The 26,018-nt window shown below is 38.6% G+C and overlaps 1 protein-coding gene across 1 annotated transcript in view; it reads left to right on the top strand.

Annotated features, from left to right (window-relative positions):
* Nucleotides 1-26,018, top strand: part of LOC131851275 (tyrosine-protein phosphatase 69D) — a 37,424-nt gene that overhangs the window by 780 nt on the left and 10,626 nt on the right. The window contains exons 2-24 of the mRNA XM_059201757.1: nt 6,446-6,581; nt 7,173-7,453; nt 7,778-8,517; nt 9,552-9,734; nt 10,045-10,151; nt 10,658-10,802; nt 11,970-12,055; nt 12,492-12,629; nt 13,411-13,656; nt 14,258-14,388; nt 14,898-15,001; nt 16,534-16,661; nt 17,530-17,674; nt 17,915-18,100; nt 19,327-19,535; nt 19,928-20,031; nt 20,758-20,918; nt 22,291-22,482; nt 22,811-22,960; nt 23,340-23,517; nt 24,596-24,711; nt 25,126-25,257; nt 25,634-25,782. Coding sequence (XP_059057740.1) covers nt 6,446-6,581; nt 7,173-7,453; nt 7,778-8,517; nt 9,552-9,734; nt 10,045-10,151; nt 10,658-10,802; nt 11,970-12,055; nt 12,492-12,629; nt 13,411-13,656; nt 14,258-14,388; nt 14,898-15,001; nt 16,534-16,661; nt 17,530-17,674; nt 17,915-18,100; nt 19,327-19,535; nt 19,928-20,031; nt 20,758-20,918; nt 22,291-22,482; nt 22,811-22,960; nt 23,340-23,517; nt 24,596-24,711; nt 25,126-25,257; nt 25,634-25,782 — 4,147 coding nt within the window. The remainder of the gene's footprint in view (nt 1-6,445; nt 6,582-7,172; nt 7,454-7,777; nt 8,518-9,551; nt 9,735-10,044; nt 10,152-10,657; nt 10,803-11,969; nt 12,056-12,491; nt 12,630-13,410; nt 13,657-14,257; nt 14,389-14,897; nt 15,002-16,533; nt 16,662-17,529; nt 17,675-17,914; nt 18,101-19,326; nt 19,536-19,927; nt 20,032-20,757; nt 20,919-22,290; nt 22,483-22,810; nt 22,961-23,339; nt 23,518-24,595; nt 24,712-25,125; nt 25,258-25,633; nt 25,783-26,018) is intronic.

Genomic DNA, 26,018 nt, shown 5'->3' with positions numbered 1-26,018 from the left:
TTATAAATATGTATATTTAGATATACTTCAACAGAAAGATTGTTTTCTGAATTATGCAGCACAAGAAGCCTCTTAAGTCTTACCTTCCCACCTCATTCTTCTAAATATTATGCTGATTCTTTTACTGTACAAGCTATTCGTCTCTGGAACTCCTTACCATTTCCCATTCGATCAGCACAAACATAAGCCATTTTTCAAAAATTATTAAAATCGCATTATCTATCCCTGTGATAGAATAATATCACATCCTCTTGTCCATTATTATGTAGTATATGTATGTATATTTTATGTATTGGTGTGTAAGTTTATTTATTTATGTGCGCCTCCTACCTTCTCTCTTTATGTAAATACTCTCTTTTAACACAGGATTGTCTGTAAGAGATTGCTGATAGCGATAAGACCGCCTTTTGTAAAACATTTATTTTCATTGTTTTGTACTTACTGTCCTATGTTTATGTATGCGCAATAAAGAGTTATTATTATTTTTTCCAAAAATTCTCATCTCCCCTCTCAACATACCCCCGGCAGAAGCACAGTCGGCCGGGGTTCAGGGCCCCAGGGAGAGAAACCGGCGTACAATGCGGGCAGAATCTAACAGCACCGCTTTCTGCATCTTTCCTGGGAGTGAGCCGCCTCGGAATCCCAACCGTCTGAGATGTTGTTCCAGACTGGTTGGGATAAGACCGTTCACCGACATAACGATTGGAATGATTTCGGAGGACATCACCCCCCACATTTCGGTCACCTCGTGAGCCAGGTCGAGATATTTTCTCTTTTTCTCAGTTTCGGCTTTCACGAGGTTCTCGTTATGTGGTATGGTGATGTCCACCAAAAACACCCTCGAAAGTGCCCGATCCATCACTACGATATCAGGTTTGTTCGCAAGAACGGTCCTGTCCGTGATGATGGATCGGTCCCAGTAGAGCTTGACACTGTCGCTTTCGAGGACCGGCTGGGGCTCGTACTTATAGTACGGCAACCTCTCATTCGCGAGGCCGTACTTCAGAGCTAGTTCTTGATGGAGTATTTTGGCTACCTGGTTGTGTCTGTGTACTCAGTGTTGGCAAGAGCTGAACAACCCGAAAGCACATGTCTGAGTGACTCTCCGGGATGGCGACATGCCCGACAGATGTCCTCAGTGTCATCCTTCAGAATGTGCTTTCGGTAATTGTTCGTCTTAACCACCTGATCCTGTATTGCACAGACAAAACCCAAGGTCTCTCCGAAGAGATCACCGAAATGTAGCCAGTGCACGGAGGTCTTCGTGTTGACGTACGGCCCGTGAAGGGCTTTGAAGAACCTTCCATGCAACTCCTTCTCTTTCCATACGGCCTCCCGCTGAGAGGTACCCAGGACTTCTGGTTTTCGCCAGTCCTCTTTAGCCAGAGAAAGAGGGGTGAATCCTTTGTCACATTCTATGACCTCTCTATGCAAACCCTCGTCTCTTTTCTCCAGAAAATATGTCCTGAGGCTGTCAATCTCCCGGTTGTGCATGGTCTTAACGCTTAACAAGCCTCGACCACCAGCCTTCCGCGGGATGTACAGCCTCATGACTGACGATTTCGGGTGATGCATTCTATGGAGGGTCATAGTTGTGCAGACCATGTACAGAAGGTGAGACACTCGTGTACCTCCTCTCCGATACTGAAATCCAGTCCCCGAATTCTCCAGTAAAGTACTGAGAGGATTCAGGGACAGGCAAAACCAAAGTGGACTCAAATAATCGCTCTGGAATATTCCCCTCTTAATCTCAATCCGGTCAGCGGTATCCGACAATCGGTCGCCCTGGATAGTCAGGATCATCGTTCATTGCCCCATGCATGTCTCCAGGAACACCCGAACCGTACCGTCTATCTTGTACAGCTCGAGTATCCTCCGGAGCCATGTGTGGGGCACGGAATCGAACGCCTTTTTATAATCTATCCAAGCGGCGGAGAAATTCCGACGGTTACGCTTAACCACTTGGCCAGCGACAGTATCAATGAGGAGAAGCTCCTTCGATCCATCTCCACAGTCGTGGGGTCTGCTTCTGGAACAACTTCACTTCGCAATCGTTCGAGTTCGGTTGCGCTAAACATACCAGAGCGCTGTATGTACCGAACTCTATCGGCTAGGTTCTGTTCCGAGACGATTAGCTCCGGTAAAAGTCGCAGAAACTCGCGGTGCATTACTGCCCTGTATCCTGATCTGCCTGTTTCTGTCCCTGTAGCCCTGTAGAACGCTCGCATGAGGTCTTCATTCATGGCTCTCGACCATCTCATGCGACGTGTACCACCAGTGGCGGGCGCCGATTGCTGGGCCTGTGACGGCCCTGCCGGTGCCAAGCCAGCTGATGTCGATGGCAAGGGGTCGGACCGGCCAGGTGGTGGGGCCGGTCGGCTGGCTTGCATTCTGTCACGCCTACCGCCAGTTGTAGACGTGCCCCGGCGGCCCCCGGGCAGCGACCCTATTCCGTTTTCTTTATTTATACTCGCCATCTTTATAATTGCCATGGCCCCTTTGGCCGCGTAGGTTTTATATATACGCGTGACCGCCTTTCATGTGAGCTAGATGGTCAGCTCGGACGCGGGGTTGGACTTTGAAAGGCTTATTATTATTATTATTATTATTAATAAATGGAGTAGTAAAATATATAGTGTTCCACAATTTTTGTTTTGTGTATGGTAGTTTGTTTAAGGTATGTAACTAAATCAAGATTTAGTAGTGCAAAACACACACACTAATTGTGTGCTTTATATGGTAATTGAGAGCTATGTCTTCATAAGTGACTTATCAAAATGTTCCAAAAATATTTGAAGTATACAAACCTAAAAGGGTCTTCACTTACCCTTTTAGTTTTGTATACTTTACATGCCCCCTGAGGTCCCAGACGCAAAGAGATGACCTATGTCTGTGATTTAGTAGTAAACTGTTTTTACTATATCATATGATCAACAAACAATTGTTGTTTTCTTTTACTTCTTCTTCTTGTGCTTCCTTCTTCTCTTATAAATAATTTCCTCCACATTTTGAAAATACCAAGCCATCTTTGGTAAGGTTTCTCCATTTTTCAGCTCTAATGCTACACCAATTAATACCTACTGTACATTAATGTAACTAGAAGGCACCAAGGCACCCAATAATAACTGATGTATATAATAAAATATAAATGGCCTAACATAAATTTTACATGCTTTTCAATAAATTAAGTGTTACAACACTATTATTGTAAAGTTACATGTAAGTAACACATTTGAAGCTAAAAATAACAATAAAACAAGGTCTTTACTTACTTAAAAATAAAAATGTACAACAAACTATCTAATAAAACAATGGAATTAACATCCATAGAATTTAAGAATATATTAAAATGAAATGTCGAGCAATATCCTTTTACAATGTGACTGAATATCTGCAATTGCAATGTAAAATGATGTAAATCAATTACATGGCCTTTATTTAGGTTTATATATTTGTATATAATTTAATATATTTTGAATAGTTAAATTTCTAATTGTGACATAATTATCTTAAAATGTAATTACTATTGACATGCTACTGTGTAATGAGATTTGTTACAGTTTTGAATAAAATAATATGAAAATGAATAGTATATTTCTTTGTTTTATAATATATATATGCAGAGAGGATCAGTCAGTTCAGAATAAAGTTTGTTGTACATAACTTTGAGACATCTAACTCAGTAACTCTTACTCTTTAAATCAGACTCTTTAAGACAGAGCAGCTCTTACAACAACACCAATTCACAAGTACAATAGATGATCCAGCCATCATTACATTCAACCAAGGAGCCCATAGACCTAGCGCACCACCACATATCTGGCCAGGCAATATGACTCAAAATAGTGTCATGTCATCACTAGAATATAGAAAATAAAAAATACTATGTGGATACTATTATCGTATTATTAATTAATATTATAAACCTGAAAGTTTGATGGATGTGTGGGGTTACCAGGAATGACAGAATAAAGAATGTGTATATACAAGGAAGTTTAAAAGTTGCGCCGGTTATAGAAAAGTTGCGAGGTAACAGATTGAGCTGGTATGGGCATGTTATGCGAAGGAATGAGGACCATGTCTTATGGAAAGTGTATAATATGAATGTGGATGGATGTAAAGGGAGGGGACACCTTAAGAAAAGATGGATAGATTGTGTGAAAGATGATATGAATAAAAGAAGAGTATGTTTAGATATGACGACTGATAGGGAACAGTGGAAGAGAATGACATACTGCGCCGACCCCAAATAATGGGATAAAGGCAAGGCAATGATAATGATGAAACCTGAAAGTTTGTGAGTATGAATGGATGTTTGTTACTCTTTCACGCAAAAACTACTGAATGGAATTTGATAAAACATTACAGTAATATAGCTTATACATAAGAATAACATATAGGCTACAAGTTTCAGGCGGGTGAAACAGTGGTCACTACTAGTACTATATAATACTATGTAGGACCTATATGCCCTCCATCAACATAGTAATTATCAGTTAAATTATAGGTATAGTTTATTTTACTTGTAATTTATAAAACAATAGACATAAAATATCACAATCACATGAGTCAAAGCTTCATGTTTGTCATCATGTATTGTCCCTATTATATTATGTTCAAATGTTCACTTAGACACAATCTTGGTGGTTTAACACATTAGCACACCAGCTTGCTGACAAAGTTAGCAGTTTAGATTCCTCATACTGTACTAACATTTGTGTTCATGAGTATAATTGTTTAAACTGTTTTTTTACTACTGTAATGCTGTTGGCTGAATCTGGCCTTTACAGCTTCACGGGATGATGGGCCAGTGTAGATGGCACTCCGAACCCACGGAAGTACTTATGGAGTGCCTGAAGGCCAACTCCCGTCTGACGGAAACGACTTTAGTTTGAGAGCACCGCTAGGGGTTTGGACCTCGGCTCAGGCCGTCATAAAAAATATATTATATAAGTATTTCAGGTCACCCTTAATACAAACACTGCTTTGTTTGGGACTAGATGACGCTGTGTGAATTTATGAAGTCTATGGTCATTACTATGTATTGATATTCAAATTAATAGCTGTTCACTAAATGAATATGAAAGTACATACGGTACTTTTTAGAATAAATTTTTATAAATTTGTCTGTCAGTTTGTCTGTTTGTTCTTGCTAATCTCTGGAACGGCTGGACTTATTTTGATGATACTTTCACCAACAGATAGCTATTGCTATAAAGGCAGTAACTTAAGCAACTTTTATTTTATATTTTTAGTTATTTATTTATTTTAATTAATCAGTTAAATTCTACGCCGACTAAGTCGCGGTAAACAGCCAGTTTCCTTTATATTATTTAATCTAAAATGGTTAATATATGTTTTTGTTATGTGTAAGATGTATATATTTATATATTGGGACTGAGTTACGTACCTATCTCGGATGTACTAATATGAATAAATAACATACATTGATATTTTTAATATATAAATCAACATAATAATTTTTCCTTAAACATTAATTAAAACCACATTTTGTGATACTTCAGTTAGGTTTGTTTCTACATATAGCCTGATGTAATGCTCAATAGAGGGGGAAGGGACTGTTAATAATGCGGACTGGTGTCCTTATTGCGGGTAATATGACTTTCATGCTTCATTTCATAGACAATCATTAGAACAATCGAAGCTAATATTTGGTAAATTTGACAGGATAATCTAACAGACATGACTTCAAACTCATCCTATCATGCTCCACTGGTGTTCCGTCACCGTATACCGTTAGCACAGGCGTGCCCTCTTCTATTAAAATTATTGTAGTATAAAATGCAGAGAATTTCGCCATCTATTATAATACATGTAAAGTAGCGTTTTCCATATGAAACTTAATTTTATTTAATTTGACTTTCTCAGATGAATTCTAGTAGGGATTCTTTTACTTTTATTTTCTGTAAAACCTTTTTATTCAAATCTGTAAAGCCAGCAAGACAAAAGAATAACAATTCATTTATATACCTATATATACCATCCCAAATTTGATCAAATCATTTTCCGCAAAATAAATATATAAATATTTGTATCGTGCGAGGAATCCTGCGACCTTAGGTCGGCCTTAGGTAGGCGGTGTGCTAAACCACTCCACCATCGAGGTTGTCAAATTAGTATAGGCATTATAAAATAGACAGGAATTATATATAGTGAAAACTTATGCCTATTGTCATTGCAGTGCCATTATCGCATTACTTGAGGTCGGCCACTGACCCTCATTTGTCACAGCCGTTATATCTTATGAGCATATATTTTTTCCAATAATCCATATATCTTATCTTCGATCATCTTCTCTTGTTACATCCACTTTAATATAAAAAAACCATGAGGACTATGTATTAAAGAAATAGATCTTGGTTGTCACTCCGTTGATAACAGATGTCAATAATAAATAATAACCCTGGACAATTCACACTTTCAGGCCTGGACGCATCAGAACTTGATGTACCACCAAAAGGTGAAATCGGTGGACAAGCAAACCTGTCGTGCATTGTAGAATCCAAAACAACAAATATAACATGGGAGTTCAAAAACAAGACTTTAACAGAAGATAAACGGTTGGTATTACCAGTCCATATTATTGTACAATTGTATAATAAGTCTCGTACCAATTTGAATAGTTTAGTATATAAGTATGAATTTAAACTGTGTGGAAATTGGTTAATGATTTCATGAAATGAGTGCAATGAACTCATTTGTATTAATTATCCCTAGTTATAAATTGATATTTGTCTTTCTTTAATAAGTATATATTTTTAAAATATTATGATATTTAATTAATAAATTATAATGATGCAATACAAATTGTTAAGAATAAAATAAAATGAAAAAGTATATTTTTTAAGATTACATTATAAGAATTTTAGAAAGGATAAGTTCGGTCATGTTTTAGATAATGTTGGGAAACACTAGTATACATCTATTACTAGAAATACAATCACAAGGTAAAAATGTATTAATGCAGTATTCGTTACCATTATGACGAATACTACATTAGGCTTCAGAAATACATGTATACCTGCCAAAGTAATATAATTTCTATTTTTCTGTTGTAATTTTTTTACGACTATATATAAAGAAATACATATACATTAATAACGAAAGGTAAGGAGTGTCGTATACACGGTAGCAATATTCTTTCTCCACAGAATAAAACAGAACGTAACAACATTGCAACATAAAGATGTTTATGGCACACCTATTACATTGACAATCTCTAATCTGACCATCGACAACGCCACACAAGAAGATGACGGAAATTACACGTGCATAGCTGAAGTAGAAGATGGGGAACCAATAACTAAAGTCATAACACTCGATATGAGGTTCCCTGCAAAACTGATTAATAACACAAAGGGACCTATTAAAAAAAATGCGACTAAAGATTTCGTTCACAGTATTGTAGTAAATCTTTCTTGCATATTCGAAGGTAATTATTGTTTATTATTATTTCTACATTATTCCACTTGGGTAGCGGTCGATATTCCATAATATGTAATAATTTCTGGTTTTAATACTTAAAAACACAATATTTTATTGCCTATTACTTATCTTCCTTAAGATTTGGGCTATTATATGCTAAAAGACAATTTATAATTCTACTGAAACATTTTTACATGGCTGTTTTTTTTAAATAATTTACCATAACGCTAATATGTTTTTAATGACATGTTTTCTATCAAGTAGGTTTTTATATTTTAATGTTGCGATGCTAAATTGCAACTAATTTTAAATGAAATATATTCGATTACAGTATACAACATGCCTTCTGTACGATGGTGGAAGAAAGGCGACAATTTTGATGATTTAGGCGGCAGAATGCCAATACGTATTAACACAAAACAAATAAGGAGTGAATATAAACTTCACATAGATAAAAAAGCCAATGGCACCTACGTCTGTGAGATATTCGATAAAGTCGCCGCAAAAAATGTAACTGGTGAGACGGATGTTTTTGTCTATGCAGAGCCAGAAATTAAAATTGATAGTGTTGTACCTATTAATACAACACAGGTGTATATTAATTGGACTGTAAATTCATATAACGTGGACGTAGACGGTTATTATTTGTACAATAAAGAAGTAAACTCCAATAACAAAACTGATGGCTTTACTCTCATCCCACTAAAAATTGGTGTCAAAAACACATCATTCATTGTCATCGAGCTAAAAAAATCTACATCATATAATTTTAAACTTGAAGTGACTACTAGTATGGGGAAAGCTAGTGACATTTATAATCGTACGGTGACAACATTAGACAAGGAGCCCACGTTTATTCCAGAAATTTCTGTGAATGGTTTTTCGGCTACTTCTGTTACTCTAGGCCTTATGGCTCCGCCCGAAGAAATAGCAAATTTAATTCATTACTACATACTAGAAGCTAAGAAAAAGGGAGAGACTACACCTCGTCAAGCATACCACTCCAGAGACAATAGAAATCTTCCATACATGTTTGATAGTTTAGAGCCATACAGCACATACATTTTTCGGGTAAGAAATTTTAGTTGTACTTTTTTATGAATAAGGAATGGTGCATCCTGCTGCGCTAAGGGTGGGTATACGCTAGCTTACTAGCGGAGGATGATAGAATAAGCTAAATCATCTTGGATGATTTTGCTAGTGATGAGCCACTTATATTCATCTGAAGGTAAGATGCTGTTGCGGTGTTGTTGATGTATATACATGCACTGCATTACGTTTTTTTTCCGGACTATAATGCTTTATAGCTTCACTGGACGATAGGGTGCGAGTGCAGATGGCACTCCAAACCCGTGTAAGGACTTATAGATCGAACCTACGACGCCTCGCATGTGATCTTGTAGATAGATAGATAGATAAAATCTTTATCATCATGTGACATTGTGTTATGCCTCTATACTCCAATTTTACTTCAACCACGCTAATTTGAGAAACATCTACCAATTTGCCGCGATTGTTAGTAATGTATTGTGGTAAGCTTCACTTCAGTTTAAGTTATAAACGATTGTTATTCTGAATATCACGGGTATGAAGTCCCAGTTTCAACTATTGAATGAATACCTTGATGAGTATTATTAGCGTGCTTACTGTAGTATGGCAAGTTCAAGGCACTCCTACGGGGTCACAAAAGTATAGAGATAAAATATAAAAAAGAATTGCGAAAACGTGTTCGTTGCCTTTTAATGTCTAAGTAACTGAATGAATGAAATTTGACTATAAGATAGATCATATCACGAGGACGAACATCAGCTATCTTTTATCTCCAATAAGAATAAAATACAATTTACATAGCGCTTTTTAGTTCCGATCAGAGGTTGTGTTGTGGGTACTAAACAACTGATAGAAATACTTTTTTTTATTTATTCATAATATACATAGAAAGCACCCTGTCAAACACAAATGATTGTATGAGAGGAATCGAACCCGCAACCATCGAAAGTATAGTGTGCTAAACCACTGGTCTACCAAGGCCGTTAACTCCAAAAATCAATATCATCAGAATCCGCTGGTAAAGGTAGTGTTATAATTTTCTGATCATCGAACAGGTTCGCGCATGTTCTGACTACACCAAGACCTGCGGGCAGTGGTCTAAAGAGAAGGAGGCAGCGACGTTAGACGGTATACCAGGAAAGCCGAGTGATGTACACATAGATTGCAATAATAGTCGTGTATTGTTACTCACATGGAAAGCACCTCTAAAACCAAATGCAGAAATTAAAGGATACACCGTAAGAAAACATATCTTTTTTCATCGCTGAGAAGCTTCTGTCCTTGAGGCAGGAGCTAGTTTTGGCTCTATACGCACAACGGCCCAATTAAGAGGCGAAATGCGGAAAATAGAGTCCAATTTACATTATATTACAAGTTAACAAGACGTCTAATGCCGTTATTTTAGCATAAAACTCTATTTTATGCAATATAGTAAAGGATTAAAATAAAATATTATTCAAATAGTTAAAATTAACTGTAATGTTTTAATATCTGATGCATAAAAATCCTTGTTGTAAATTTATTAAAAATCGATACATATTATTTTAGATGGAACTAACTGGCAACGCAACCTACAAAGATCGCAACGGCATTGTAAAGGAAGCAATATGGGGACCTTTAACTAGATTCACCCCTAATGATTCTCAAAGTATTAGGTATGTAATCTCATATTAAGTCTCAATATTTATAACAATATTTTTACACATTGTTATGTAAGTAAACGCTACTATGTACAATTGTTAACAACCGTCAAAAGGTTATAAAACAATATACTGTTTAATTACTTATTTTTAAACTTTCGCCTTTAGTACACACTATTAATATAGTTTAACGGGTTTTACAATGAGCTAACTGACCTGACATCATACTCATCTTATTATCCTTCACTGGTGCCCCGCCAGCGTAAATCGTTAGCGCAGGCGAGTCTTCAATTCCTTTATCATTTATAAAAAGAAAAATATTAATAATAAATAACACAGCGCCATCTAATCCCACGGTAAGTTTGTGTTATTAGTTACCAGACAACTGAAATAAATACTTAGATGTTTTTTTTGTAAATGCTATTATTATAATAATACACAGAACAATTTACACAGCATTATATATACGTTACAAGTTAAATAAAAGCTTGTGAAAATAATACGATCGTGGTCGGTGTCAGGTTGGACGACCTGCAGCCCAATATGAACTACACGGTGCGGTTAAGTGCGATGACACGCATGCGCCGTCGCGGGGAGCAGGAGACTCGTTACTGTACCACCGCGCCCGAGCTGCCGGACGCGGCGCCCCGCCCCCGCTGGAGGAAGGTACCCCTCACCCCCGATTATTTGGTCACATCACTACATAAACAAACAGTTGGCATAACCTTGATACACCGCAGTTTGATGTGGTTTGACTTTTAAAGAGTATTGTTTTTATATTTGTTAATAAGTTAATAGTTAATACTTTTAGCTCAAAATTAATACGTGTATACAAAGCAAATAAAAGATGTTTAAAATTTTGTCGTAAATTGTACGTCAGTTCAAAGTTACATAGCTCATTCGATCCCAACCTGTCAGAAACGCAAACTCTGAGCCGCCGTACTGTAGTATTGGCATGCTGGTTTCGCGCGCATACTATTTTTATCTACTTTTTTTGTTCTATGGGGAAAATAAACTATTACTAAATTGTAATCGATACATTTAGTAATAGTTTATTTTCCCCATAGAACAAAAAAAAGTAGATAAAAATAGTATCTTAATATATAATAAATTCATGTGACGTTGTTTATCCGCAATGCAATCTTAAACTACTGTATAGATTTTGATGCAATTTTATATGTATACTCGGTAGGTCTGAGAATAAGTTGTTGTCTATTTCTTATACTTCTAAGTAATAAAGGTGACCCACACTAAAAAAACATTTATTATGTTGACATAATCCTTGCTTATTTTACTTATAATATTATAAATGCGAAAGTAACTCTGTCTGTCCCGCTTTCACGTCAAAACTACTGAACCGATTTAAATGAAATTTGGTATACAGATAGTCTAGAAAGGAGTCCCTGAGAAAGGACATACGTTACTTCTTAATGTGAAAAGGGTTGTATGGATGTATCGCCATTTTTAAAGCTAGTAGCTTGAAATTTATTTTTTAGTCTACTGATTAAATATAATTAAAGAAACGGTTTTAAATAAAGATGAAAGATTGTATAGAAGTGTCGTCATTATTAAAGCTAGATGCTTGAAACTTATTTTTTAGGCTGTCGATAGAATTGTATGGAATTATGTATCGTTATTTTTGAAGCCAAATCGATAAAACTTTTTTATTTGGCTTTTATTGGGTTAAGACATTAAATATTTTTTCATTAATTACGCGAAGACGCGGTTACAGCTAGTATATAATTATATACATAATATTTTTTTTATTAGTCAAGAGTGTCTATAATTAATTACTATACTATTCACATCTAAATTTTATCGCCTTTCTTTCAGATTCACGACGCTGAGAACAATAAATACTATTTTAAGATGTTTTTGCCAAGAATCACAGAAAGAAATGGACCTATTTGCTGTTACAGGTAACCAAAGTCAATTATAAGTAGAATAAATATGTGTTAATTCAATGCAGACTGCAATAATAAGCAATTAAATAAATAACCCAAGCTAATTGCTACACAGCGTCATCTAGTCCCAAGCTATGCAGAGCTTGTGTTATGGGGACTAGACAACGGACATAAATATTTAAATACATTTTTTTGTACATATTAATAACTGACTAACTGATATAAATACATATATACTTTCTTTTGTAAATACATACATAATATACAAAAACGTCCAGACCGATAAAAACAATCATACTCATGAATACAAATGTTTGTACCGTGTGAAGAATTGAACCCGCGACCATCGTAAATAAAGCGGTGTGCTAAACCTCTAAACCACCGAGGCCGTCAGGATAGAAATAACTATGCAGGTGACTTTGTTAAAAATTTATATCCTTCTCGTTCTCAGGGTGTATATGGTCCGTTTACTACCGAATATGGACTGGAGGAACATTCCTCGGCCCGCCGATATAAACATCATCCAGTACGAGGAGGCGCACGCAGTAAAGCCAGTAGTCGGTGCTTACATCACGGATATCATTTCCAAGTGAGTGACGTAAATGAAATCATGTTTATTTCATAGACTTCTCCTGGTCCTAGGATTTTTTATTTATTGTGCCTCAAAACAGTTATATACATATATTGTATAGATAGTCATTTTTTTACTTTCATATCTATTGCATTATTTATATTGTCGTTGAATTAAACTTCGAGCGAGGTAAATATCTTTTATTTCTCATAAAATGTTTCGTGTTAAGAACAATATAATACTTACTTTAATATGTTTAGATAATCAAGTGCAACAATTTTTAATAGTAAAAACCAAACAGTTCCGAAACTTAAACTAAACAAATGACTATTATTACAAAACTTGTTGACAAACTGATAAACAAAATTATAATCTTTACGTAGTATAAAATGAAGTTGCTTCCGTTGTCTATTCGCTTAGATTTTAAACTACAACGGATTTTAATGCAATTTTTAAGTAATATATTGAGTGATTCTATTAGGTTTTATGTATAATACATTCCTGTGCGAAGACAGGGCGGGTAGCTAGTGGTAGTTTAATGTGCTAGTTTGTATTTATGGGTATATGTGTTAATATGCATGTGTACGTTAATTATGGCTTAAATACACGGTATAGTGTAATAATTTTTAGTAAATACTTAAAATTTTGTTTTCCGTATGTTTTGCCAAATACAGAAAGTTCGTAAGAAATATAATTTGAAAGTCTTCATTCGTTTGTTATACCCTACTTTTTTACACTAAATTAAATAATCCAATATATATTTTTATCATCACATCTTGATTTTCTTTACTGCTAACAGTGACAATTTCCCAAAAGACTCTGAACTGGTGATGGGCGATGACCGTTCAATAGATGACAGAGGGCACCCCTCGCTCGCGAACGATCTATGTCGCCGGTGTCGGGAGAAACCCACGCGGCACGACGCGACCACGACCTCCACGACGGTCACCACCACTGTCCCCACCACCACCAGTGACCCGCTGCTGGATGACGACGAAATCACCACGCAGGCGACTCCGGCTAGAAGGAGAAGGCAGATTGATGTGTAAGTACATGCTATTATCGTACGCTTTTAGTGGTTAGCGCACTGCGTTCATTGTAATAGTAGCGATTTCAATTCTCGAATGATAGCAACATTTGTTACTTAATGAATTTAGTAGCATGTGTGAGACTACAAATATTCAAGGCGCACACCTGACCACCGCTACTGGAAGCGTTATGACTTTCCCCATTAGTGATCAAATTCTGAGCGCTATTCTACACCCATTTTGCTACATGTGTTTTGCCTCTAAACGAGGCACCATCCTGTAATGAATAGAGTTTATATGGGAACATTCAAGATTACTAATATTTCAATTGATATGGGTGATATCTTATGTATGTATAATTTAAGTATTTACGAGAAACAAATATTTAGAGATTTCTGACAGATATTGCGGGCACTGTTAATTAGAAGCATGTCAAGTGTTGCGTTCACCACTACGTCGACAGTTGACAGTGCTTCTGACTGCCCATCAGGGCTAAGGGTTGTTAAGATATATTTTTTTATATACTGAAATTATTGCATACTACTATTACTGCCTTTTCTGAATTGACTGAATAGCTAGTGAAAAATAAATTTTAATGCTTTAATGATTGTATTCCAGTGATTATAGCAAGGACAACATAATGTCGGATAAGATTACTCATGAGGTGCAGCCTCCAGATACGGATATTAGAGTCAAGGACGGGCCTCTCGACTCGGCATCGAATTATACACTCTTTGTGGAACTTATATGTACGTATTTTGAATGAGATAATTTTGTATGTAAGTGGAATTATAAACAGCCTACTTGATGGAAAGTGGCCTATAGGTAGGCCGATACACGACCATTATGTCACTTGCCATCTGTGGAACGTTAGCCAGTCGTGAAAACTAGACACGCCTCCATACTTTGTATTTGTTTTATATAGTCAATTTTGGGGTGCTATTTCCCCTTTCGTTAGGTTAACGCTGCCGTAATACCAATAGAGGGTGATGAGAATAAAGTAAAATCAGTTTCAGCCTCGCGGGATTTTCGGCAGTAATTAACCGTAATGGTTTCTGTAGGGGGCCCCACTCTTTGAATTTACTTCCATATCGCACCCTTCAAACCAAAATACAGCTTACGACGCAAGCTCAGCTTAGCGGCAGAAATGATTGAGATACAAGCAGATGATTTTAGACAAAGTGTACCTCTGGTCGGATGTACTTCTCTCTCGAGATAATCTGAAGTAGTCGTATAACATGGTATCATGTGTCAACAGCGGGCGTAGCGCATGCGGAGGTGTGCAGCGAGTACGTGCACGTGCTGGTGCCCGCCCCCGCGCCCGCCGCTCCCCCCGCGCCCCTCCTGCAGCGTGCCCTCCAGGTACGGCCGTCTGTATACTAGTAGCGTGCGGACAGCGAGTACGTGCACGTGCTGGTGCCCGCCCCCGCGCCCGCCGCTCCCCCCGCGCCCCTCCTGCAGCGTGCCCTCCAGGTACGGCCGTCTGTATACTAGTAGCGTGCGGACAGCGAGTACGTGCACGTGCTGGTGCCCGCCCCCGCGCCCGCCGCTCCCCCCGCGCCCGCCGCTCCCCCCGCGCCCCTCCTGCAGCGTGCCCTCCAGGTACGGCCGTCTGTATACTAGTAGCGTGCGGACAGCGAGTACGTGCACGTGCTGGTGCCCGCCCCCGCGCCCGTCGCTCCCCCCGCGCCCCTCCTGCAGCGTGCCCTCCAGGTACGGCCGTCTGTATACTAGTAGCGTGCGGACAGCGAGTACGTGCACGTGCTGGTGCCCGCGCCCCGCGCCCGTCGCTCCCCCCGCGCCCCTCCTGCAGCGTGCCCTCCAGGTACGGCCGTCTGTATACTAGTAGCGTGCGGACAGCGAGTACGTGCACGTGCTGGTGCCCGCCCCCGCGCCCGCCGCTCCCCCCGCGCCCCTCCTGCAGCGTGCCCTCCAGGTACGGCCGTCTGTATACTAGTAGCGTGCGGACAGCGAGTACGTGCACGTGCTGGTGCCCGCCCCCGCGCCCGCCGCTCCCCCCGCGCCCCTCCTGCAGCGTGCCCTCCAGGTACGGCCGTCTGTATACTAGTAGCGTGCGGACAGCGAGTACGTGCTGGTGCCCGCCCCCGCGCCCCTCCTGCAGCGTGCCCTCCGCTACTCCGTATACTACATTTTTTTATACAACAAAGGTGCAGTAGCATACGGCCTATAGTATAAAGTTCGGGTCTATGAACGCCTGAAACATCAGGGGTGTCACCCCTGGTATTTCAGGCGTCCGTAGAACCGCGCGCGTTAAATGTAACTGACACTACTAGCATGCGATGTTTCGTGTACTGACATTACGTTAAAGTGTACGTGTGTCATTCTAAATACCGCCGATTACGATCTACTGACTGCTAACAAATTGCAGTAGCCAGAAAAAACTACCTTCACCTGCACCCAGTGCCCCAGATATTTAAAACTATTGCTTAAATATTTTTTTATACTATAAATTAAGAATGCTAATGCTAAAATTAGTTTTCTTTTTATAATGGTTGATTATGGACAGGTGGACAATCCCGCGCTAACGGTTTACGTTGGCGGGCCATAGTAGAAAATGATAAAATGTCAGATCAGTGACCCCATCGTGAGAAATTAACCAGGACTTTATAACGATGGTTTACAGAGGAAACAGCGTGGAAGTCAACCACATTGTTAGCGATGGATTAAATAGTTCATATTATTCATTCAATGAATTTCCACCGCATACACCGTTAAGCGGCGGGTACACGATACCATTATCATCCATTTAAAAAAATATAAAAATAAGAACAATTTTTATTCCAGAAAACTTAAGTAAACTCTCGTCTATGACCCCACACAAGGTTTAATAGTCATATATATATAGCGTGTTGACCGCGCGGTGTATGTATCAGGTGAGCTGCGTGCTGGCGGCCCTGCTGCTGGTGCTGGCGGTGGGCTGGTGCGTGCTTCAGTCGCGAAGATCGCGCAAACTGCCGCCGCACGCGCCGCTAGAACTCAACCCGCTGCATGCCGTCTACAGGTACGCTATTTACACGCACTCATTTTTTTGTGGTATAATACCTGATAGTAAAGAACCGTTGCTAATGTTCATGAACAGTACCATATACGTTATGCATGTATGTATGCCAAGTTGAAGAGGAAACGCCACTACACATCCTACGTGATTGTAGCCCTGAATGGACTACAACCACGAGTATGTACAACCATGAGTGCATAAACGAAATATTTCCTTTAAGAATGTATACACTCCATCCTGAGGAGATAAAAACCATCGTTACTAAGAATATCTTTCAATTCTCCTTGTCGTATCTAGGTAGTGAAATTTAAAAAGGGGCGAGAACAATAAATGTATGTAGGACGCAGTGCTACAGGTCAAAAAGGTCAAATACCTGACAATAGGCCAAACCCCACAACAAGCGTGCGAGGAATCTAACTTGTGGACACCGCCTTACTTCTGATGTCCACAAGTTAGATTCCTCGCACCATACAGATATTTGTATTCATCAGTATAATTGCTTATTACTGGGGGGTAGGGGTAGACTGGGTGTTTTCTGTGGATATTATGAATGTGTATCCAAAAAAATATATCTAAATATTACATCATTTGTCTAGTACACATAACACAAGCTCTGATTAGCTTAAAATTAGATGGATGGACAGCGTTTGCTGTTTGAATCGTCCAGCGTTATTATTATGTCATGATGTAACGTCTGTGATCTCATATGTTGCCATTAGACTAAAATGTCATACTCCATACCCTAATAGTATAGTGTATCCTAGATGTCATCCCTCCATACCGTGTAAGTTCTCTGCCCGTTCAGTGTATAAATGATGATTGATAGAGGCACATACCCGATCGTATAGTGTATAAGTGGTGGTCGGTGCAGGTACGTGGTGGAGCACATCGGCGGACGACAGCAGCTGGTGACGGCCGCGCCGCCGGACATGCCGCCCATCGACAAGGAGGACCTCGCCGCTGCATACGCCGAACGCCAGCTCGACTCTGACTATGGATTCCAAAAGGAATTCGAGGTAAATTCATAAACTATGTTAATAATATCTATATTACTATATAAATAAATATCAGAAATAGAAATAATATAACTCTTGTATGTCATATTTATTATTTTTATTCTACTCTTTCGGAAGCAGACTCAATACAAGAAGAATGAGAAAGAAACCTGCGTGTTACTCTTTTAAATGAATATTGTTCTAAATAAATACACATTAACAAGGATTTATTTGTCTATAATTGGCACGAAACCGATATAGTTGTTGCAGATGCTACCAGAGTGTTTCCCGGACCGGACCACCCACGCGTCGGAAGCAAGGGAGAACCAGCCCAAGAACCGATACCCGGATATCAAGGCCTACGACCAGACCCGAGTGAAACTCTCGCAGATCGACAGCATCACCGGATCGGACTACATTAACGCCAATTACGTTATGGGATATAAGGTGAGTGTTTGTTTTATGTAACTTAATTGACAAAAGGTCTACCTGATGATCAACCAACCTGACAGTCAACCCGTCGTCTATATACATGATTTCATTTTTTTGAAATACTAGTAGTAATCTCTCTTGTGCAGTTTCACTCATCATGTACAGAGTCAGATTTTTTTATATTCACCTTATAATTGTGGAAGCGTTTTTGTGACTGTTCTTTGTCTATTTTCACATATGTTCTTAGTTCTGTTTGTTATTGTGTCATTGTCTAACATTTGTCTATGTCCTATGCTTGCTAAGGACCCTTCGGAACCTGATCAGGTATAGCATGTAAATCACTGTAATATGTTAAATGTAACTCTTTTGTTTCTATTTATAAACATTATCCTGCACGTTTTCCCGGTGTACAGTTGTGGTATTGTGTCATTGTATTATACTTTGATAAGCATATTGTTGAGTGACTAAGTTAAAAAGTGAATCAGCTGCTTTATTTATTATCTTTGGATATTTCAAGCACAAATACATAATACAACGCATATATAAATGTGTCATTGAGAAATCGTTTCTAAAAATATCTATATGTATATACATACACTAGATATTAATTAAATTCATTTGCCCTACTCAAGTTTGAATCATAATGTTCTTAGCTTTAAAGTAGTATATGCCTCAAATTCGATTTTGAACATTTTCCTTTATACTTAATACTATTTATACTATTGCTAGTTTTTTAAATTGATATTAATATATATACATTATTTTAACCTTTTTTTAAATTTGCACAGATAAACAGATACAAATTATAACAATCGTTGATTCGATAAAGTCTCTCTATAATAGTTTTTCTCATATCTTTTATGTACAGACAGACCAGTATAGTATCCATTACCTTTTTATTATATGTAGGTATAAAATAATAATAGTATTTATAAGGTCCCGATATTTTAGTTTTGTATTCGTTCGTCATCATCATTACATTGCCTTTATGCCATTATTAACCTATATCTTCTGATCCACTGATCCCTGTCACTATTGAATATGAACTTACTCTCTTTTCATACATATCATCTTTCATACCATCTATCCATCTTTTTTTAGCCGTCCTCTCCATTATCATACATATATGTTCATATTAAATACATTCTATAAGACATAAGTCATTGTCACGACATATATTGAATTTGTACAATAATAAATAACCGTGAAAATGTTTAAAGCTATTCTTTTTGGTTATGCAGGAAAGCAAAAAATTTATATGCGCGCAAGGCCCTACAGATACCACCGTGAATGACTTTTGGCGTATGATATGGGAGCATGGTCTAGAGCTGATCGTGATGCTGACCAATCTCGAGGAGTATTCCAAGGTTAAGTGCAGCAAGTACTGGCCTGAGGAGCGAGGCACCAGAAACTTCGGCAACATAAACGTGCAACATATCGGAGAAAAACGGTTGGTTTTTTTTAAGTTTAAGAGTTTCATAGTAAGTAAACTATAAGGTTTCCAATCTGACATATATTTTTATTTCTTAAATGCTGATAACAAACAAAAGTAATTTTAAAAACCTGTATCTTTTTGTATGTTACTAAGACGAAGATAGGAATATATATCATACAAATAATGTTTTACAATAAAAAATATCAAATACAATTAATAAATTGAATGTTTATTAGCCCTCAAAAAAAGTTAAATTAATGTAGAATTTAAGAAATTATACAAAGAAAAATATTTTTTATTAATTAGTGGTTTAATTATTAATATTAATGAATGATTTATTTTGTTACTGCACTATAACCAGGAATACAGTTTATAGAATTTGTTGTAAGTCATAAGTTTAATTTCAGGTATTCAGATTACATAGTGAGAGAGCTCAGAATTACAAAACAACCAACCAACGCTGATGGGCAGCCAATAGTTGAAAACAACGGAATAGCTAAAAGGAATGGAGGTAAGAATTGAAATATAATATATACATCTGTAACAGACCTCAAAAAGGTACCGATTAGACCTTGTATAGTTGGCAGCCTTAGTACCTCTGTATCACATATATCTGCTAACAATTTTTATCCATATAGATATATAATGCGAAAATTTGTCTGTCTGTCTGTTACCATTTCACATCTAAAGGGCAGAACGGATTTTATTGACATGAATATTGTTATATCACCAGGATGTAAGGGCCCTTCCAATTGATCCCTCGTCCAAATCAAAAGGTAATCGAAATTAAGACGGTCTGAGCCCAGGATCGAACCCCTAACGGTACCCTTCAGCAGCTCCATAAGTCCTTCCACTGTTTTGGAGTGCCATCTGCACTCGTCTCCTATTGTCCGGTGCAGCTGTAAAGGCCAGCTGCGGTCAACAGCATTAGAGTAGTCCGAAAAAAAAAGAACGTAAGGTATTCTTTGTTACAATAAAGCACATGAAGTCGCTGGTAACAGTTAGTTAATATATATTTATCTTTACATAGTATAAAATTAAGTGGCTTCCGCTGTCTGTTCGCTTATATCTTTTAAACTACGCAACGGATTTTAATGCAGTTTTTAGCAATAGATAGTGATTCAAGAAAATGGTTATATGTTTAATATATCTATATCCGTGCGAAGCCGGGGCGGCTATCTATATATATGTAGTCAAGTTCATATAAAGTCACTGGTGTATGTTCATTGGTCCTTAGATTGCGGTGGCGGCGGCGAGAATGCTGACGATAGTACATCACCCCCTCGGGATGCCAAACCCTCAGACGCTGACTCTCGCTGCGTGCGCCAGTACCACTTCCTCATGTGGAAGGATTTCGCAGCGCCCGAATATTCACACTCCATACTTAAGTTTATTAAGGTCGGAAACTGGATTTTAGAATTTATTCTCAGGACTATAAGTCTCAAAAGAGCATAGACGCGTGAAACGTTCATATGCCTGAATAAAATACAGACTCAAATTTTTCAGTTTTTGGAATGGCAAACAATCTGAATGCAAATGAGAACTGTGACTGAATATATAAATATAGATATTAAAAATATATTGAGTCTGTTACATCACAATTCCTTAGATTTAAGTTGTCTCCATACACAGTTTACAGGGCAATTTCATAGCCATATCTAAAACTCTTAAAACTTGCCAATAGCAAAAAAGTTATCCTTAGAAAAACAACAGTAATAAGGTAAATGTTTGTACAAAGGCGAGCTAATTTGTGAAAAGAGATTACTTCCAGCAAACCTAGAAAATCAACCTAAAAATCGTCTGCCAACAAAATATGTTTGATATATTTGAAGAGTGTGTTTTGTCATCTTGTATATATAATGATTATATACTATATGAGTATATAGACATATATAAATAGTCTTATAATATTTTAAACTCCGAAGTCTGAAGATATTATATAATATAACTCATTATCACAATACTCCTCAGCTTCGGTTTTTCTCAAAACAGTTGCAAGAACCCGACTGAATCCAATCGATCTCCTGTCCTATTCAAATGGATAATCGGAGTTTACCCATAGCGGTGCCTTCAGACTAAATTCATATCCATCAGACAGAAGTTGATCTTCAGCCGCTCGATAAGTCCACCCGTGGCCTTTCTTCCATGAAATTGTATCTAATTTTCTTTTTTATGAAATTACAATGGCAAGTTGACAGCTCCCCTGAAGTTAAGGGATAGCCGTCGTATAACCGTTCAATAGCATTATAATAGGTAAAAAGATACATTATTTGGCTGCAGCCTCGATTCTAGCGATCCACTTGGCTCCAGTGTCTGTAACTTAGGCAGATTATGAGTGTTTTTTATTGAATGGATGAATATGAACTAGTGTACCCGCCTGTATTAATATACGCTGTTAGGGCAACAGTGGAGAATTATAGTGTGATCTATATAGTAAGTAGATGTGGTGTCTTTTTATTGAATTAATGAATATGAACTGGTATACACTGTCAGGGCACCAGTAGATATGAACTACTGTACATGCATGCTTTAACGGTGTGTACTCTCAGTGGTGTCTCTCTTTTTAATTGAATGTATAAATATGATTTAGTGTTAACGGTATACCAGGCACCGGGGCACCAGTGGATATAGTACGGTCTGTGAAGTAAGGTGATGAGGCGTCTTCGTATCGCATCGATTAATATGAACTAGTGTATCCGCTTGCGAGTCAAGGACGGTAGGGGGGTGAAAGTGAGCGTAGTGGCGAATTGACGTGCGGTGTGGTCATCAGCGGATGAACGAGGCGTGGTCGCGCATGGTGGGCCGCGCGGTGGTGGTGCACTGCTCGGCGGGCGTGGGCCGCACGGGCACGCTGGTGGCGCTGGACTGCCTGCTGGACCAGCTGCGGGACACCGGCTCCGCCGCAGTCTTCAACACCGTCGCCGAGCTGCGCCGGCAGCGGAACTTCCTCGTGCAGTCCCTGGTCAGTCACGGTTTTGTAGCTAACTTCTCGGTACGACTACAACAATTTATGAATATTTGCAAGGTACAAATGAATAATATTAAAACGTCCGCCTCTCTTCCACGGTGCTAATATACTAAAGCTATGCATATTATATGTATATAGGGCAGTTTCTCTTATGGGTACTACTACTACTATAAGTACTTAGATATTATTATTTTTTTGTAAATATATACATACTATACCTCTCGCATGATACAAACATTCGTATTCATATGCATGACTGTTTATATCGGTCTGGGCGTTCTGGTCAACCTAATGTCAGCAACAATTATTATTATGTAAACAGAAACAGTACGTGTTCGTATACCGGGCGCTGGTTGAATACGCGCAATATGGTGATACGGAAATCCCCGCGTCACGTCTCAAGAGTACCATCGACCGTCTGAGGAACACGCCTGAGGGCGCCGACAAGTGCCTCATGGAACATGAATTCGAGGTATGCCTTCTCAATGTAAAATTCACCTAGTTGTACTTTTTTTTAAATTGATATAATATAATGTTGCTCCTGTCTGGGGTAACGGTTTACGCTGGCGGGGCATCAGTGGAGGATTATATTAAGAGTATGAGGTCAGGTCAGTTAGGCCATTGTAACAAATTTACCAGGAGCTTATCAAGAAATTATCAAGATGGTCTTCAGGGGAATAGCGTGGAGGTGAACTTGACCATGAACAATGTACCATACATTGCTAGTAATGGAATTATTAATCCACATAACTAACAATCCCCTTCATATCTTACATTGATATAGGATGTTTGGACGGAGAGGACTGCGCCGGATGAAGGTAGTCATAAATGAGATGTGATTGTGTTTACAGAAAATGATAAATAGTCCAATAGCGGAGCCGCTGAAGTCGTGCGCGGCGGGCGCGGCCGAGGAGCTCCGCAGCCGGAACCGCAGCCCCGACTGCCTCCCCTACGACCGCAACCGCGTCATACTCGCGCCCATACCCGGCCGCGACTACTCCACCTACATCAATGCGTCATTCATTGAAGGTATCTCTAACTCAATCTGATTATAACCTTACCCAAGTAGTCACTCCCGCATCCAGTTTTCGTCCAGTAAAGCTGAGAATAGGCAGTATAGTATAAAAATACTGACAAAAAATAAAAAGGACGAGAGAGAAATACATATTTAATATATTATAAAATAGTAAAAATAGTAATTCGATGGTGTACAATTGTTTTGAAAATATAATAATAAATTAAATAGAATTAAAAACATTTGGTTACTATAGTTCATGGTGTAATACCCTAATAACCACTTGCTTAAAATTATGTAATGCCGTCAATCACATTCGCGCAGTATAGCTGCGCGGTAACTACCAAGAATACGCGAGGGGGGGGGGGGTGAACCTCGGGGCGAGCCCCTTTGCCCCGGAATCGACTTCGGAGGCGGACAACCCCCGGGTAACTAGGTTAACAACCTCTTGGGACGGGTTTCTAAAACTACTATATATTTAAATTAACTTATCCTAGCGGTATCTAACTTATCTAAGAGGTAGTACCATACTTGGGGAATGCGAGCGCCTCGGTTATATTAATAACCTGCGAGCAGGAACGCGCTTGTATTTCCGTCTCACTCACTATATTCGATAATATTACGCATATAAGTTATAAATTGTTCTTAATAAAATGTCTACAAATCGTTAGGAATTGTTTCTTTCCACTAGTTTTCAGCTTAACATACCCTACACCACTAACCCGATGATTTTAGTGATTTCTCCAAGTATTTAAAGAACTTTCAACACCCGTAAAATTTCGTTCAGGACATTAAGAAAATTTGTATGATGATAGAAAATCAAGCAGTAATAACTCTGAACAAATACAGTACTATCTTGTCCCAAGCTAAGCAGAGCTTGTGTTATGTACTAGACAACGGACATAAATATTTAAATACATTTTGGTAATATACTTGGGTAAAAACTCAGGTCTATGCGATCAATCATGAATACAACTGTTTGCATCATGCGGGAAAATCAACCTGCGACCATCGGAAGTAAAGTGTGCGGTGTGCTAAATCTTTCATTTAATGGTGTACCCGACTTCATTTATGGTTGTGTTTGATCAACAGCGTACGACAATTCGGAAGGATTCATCATCACACAGGATCCCCTGCCTGCCACCATCATGGATTTCTGGCGAATGGTTTCTGAGCATAATGTCTCCACTATTGTTATGCTCAGTGAGGTATGTTAAAACATTATCTTTTATAATAAGCAGAGCTATTGTATAGTGGAATATGTGTATTTGTTTTCGTTTTCAAACTGCACCTAAAATGTTTTGAAATGGGTTTTTAAAGTTAATACAGAAATTGATAACGTAAACGTGAATCCCTTAATAATATATAGATAGATTAGTACAAACAATCATTCTTATGAATTCAAATATTTTTATAGAGAATTGAACTAGTGATATTTTAAATTGGGTGGTAAACTAATCCAGTAATACGTTGAAACATGCGAGCCTTTGCCAAGCGTGGATAACTTTAAAAGATATATGAGGCTGATGTATTATTTATTATTGTCTCATTTTTATAGCTTTTGGTGGTTTCTTACGCTTCGTGGCGTTAGCGTTATTATTATTATGTGTGTTGTAATGCAGATAGGCGAAGGCAAGTGTCCCCGGTACTGGGACGACGGTACCGCGCAGTACGAACACATCTCTGTACAGTACGAGGACAGCGAGTCCTGCCCGTACTACACAAGGCGACAATTCCGAGTCACCAACACCAAGGTAACATATTAGAGGGCACAAGGGACAAACGAGCTTCCGGCTCATCTGTAGGTGAACTTACCGTCGCCTATGAGCAATACCAGGGGAATTGGAAATGCGTTGCCAGCCTTTTAATTAGGGATAAGCGCTTTTCTTGGAGGTTTCAATATCCTATCGGTTAGGATATACCATTACTGGAAGGGTTAGTCGGAAATGGACCGAGTTGAAAATTAATATACAGAATAAAATAACAAATAAAAATTACATAAAACAATTGACTTTTTATAACTATATACTTTTCAGTAAATGTATTATGTCATATGGCCATTGTGAATATCTAAGTTTGTAGCCTACGGACTCATATTTTGTGTTGTTAATTATTTTTTTCTTTTTCCAGAGCGGTGACACGATAAGCGTACGCCAGCTGCAGTACCAGGGCTGGCCGACGGCTCCCGGCCACGTCCCCGAGGTGACGCGCGGGCTGGCGGAGCTGGCTGATGCAGCCGCACCCGCCGACGAACGCCCGCCCATGCTCGTCCACTGCCAGTTAGTATTTTTTTAAATTCGGATTACTCTAATGCTGTTGTTTGCAGATGGCATCCAAATCCGCAGACTTATGGAGCGGTTGAAGGCAAATTTCTGCCTGCCGATATTTACTTTAGTCTGACGGCACCATTAGGGGTTCGAACCTCAGCACGGGCCGTCGTAATTTCGATCCCCGTTTGAATCGGACAGAGGATCGATTAGAGGTGCCAGTCAGTATACTCTATTTATTAGTATGT

Source organism: Achroia grisella, unplaced genomic scaffold, assembly GCF_030625045.1.
Source record: "Achroia grisella isolate CSIRO2021 unplaced genomic scaffold, CSIRO_AGI_Agris_v1 utg1174, whole genome shotgun sequence".
Classification (NCBI taxonomy): domain Eukaryota; kingdom Metazoa; phylum Arthropoda; class Insecta; order Lepidoptera; family Pyralidae; genus Achroia; species Achroia grisella.
This window is presented reverse-complemented; position numbering and strand designations above follow the sequence as displayed.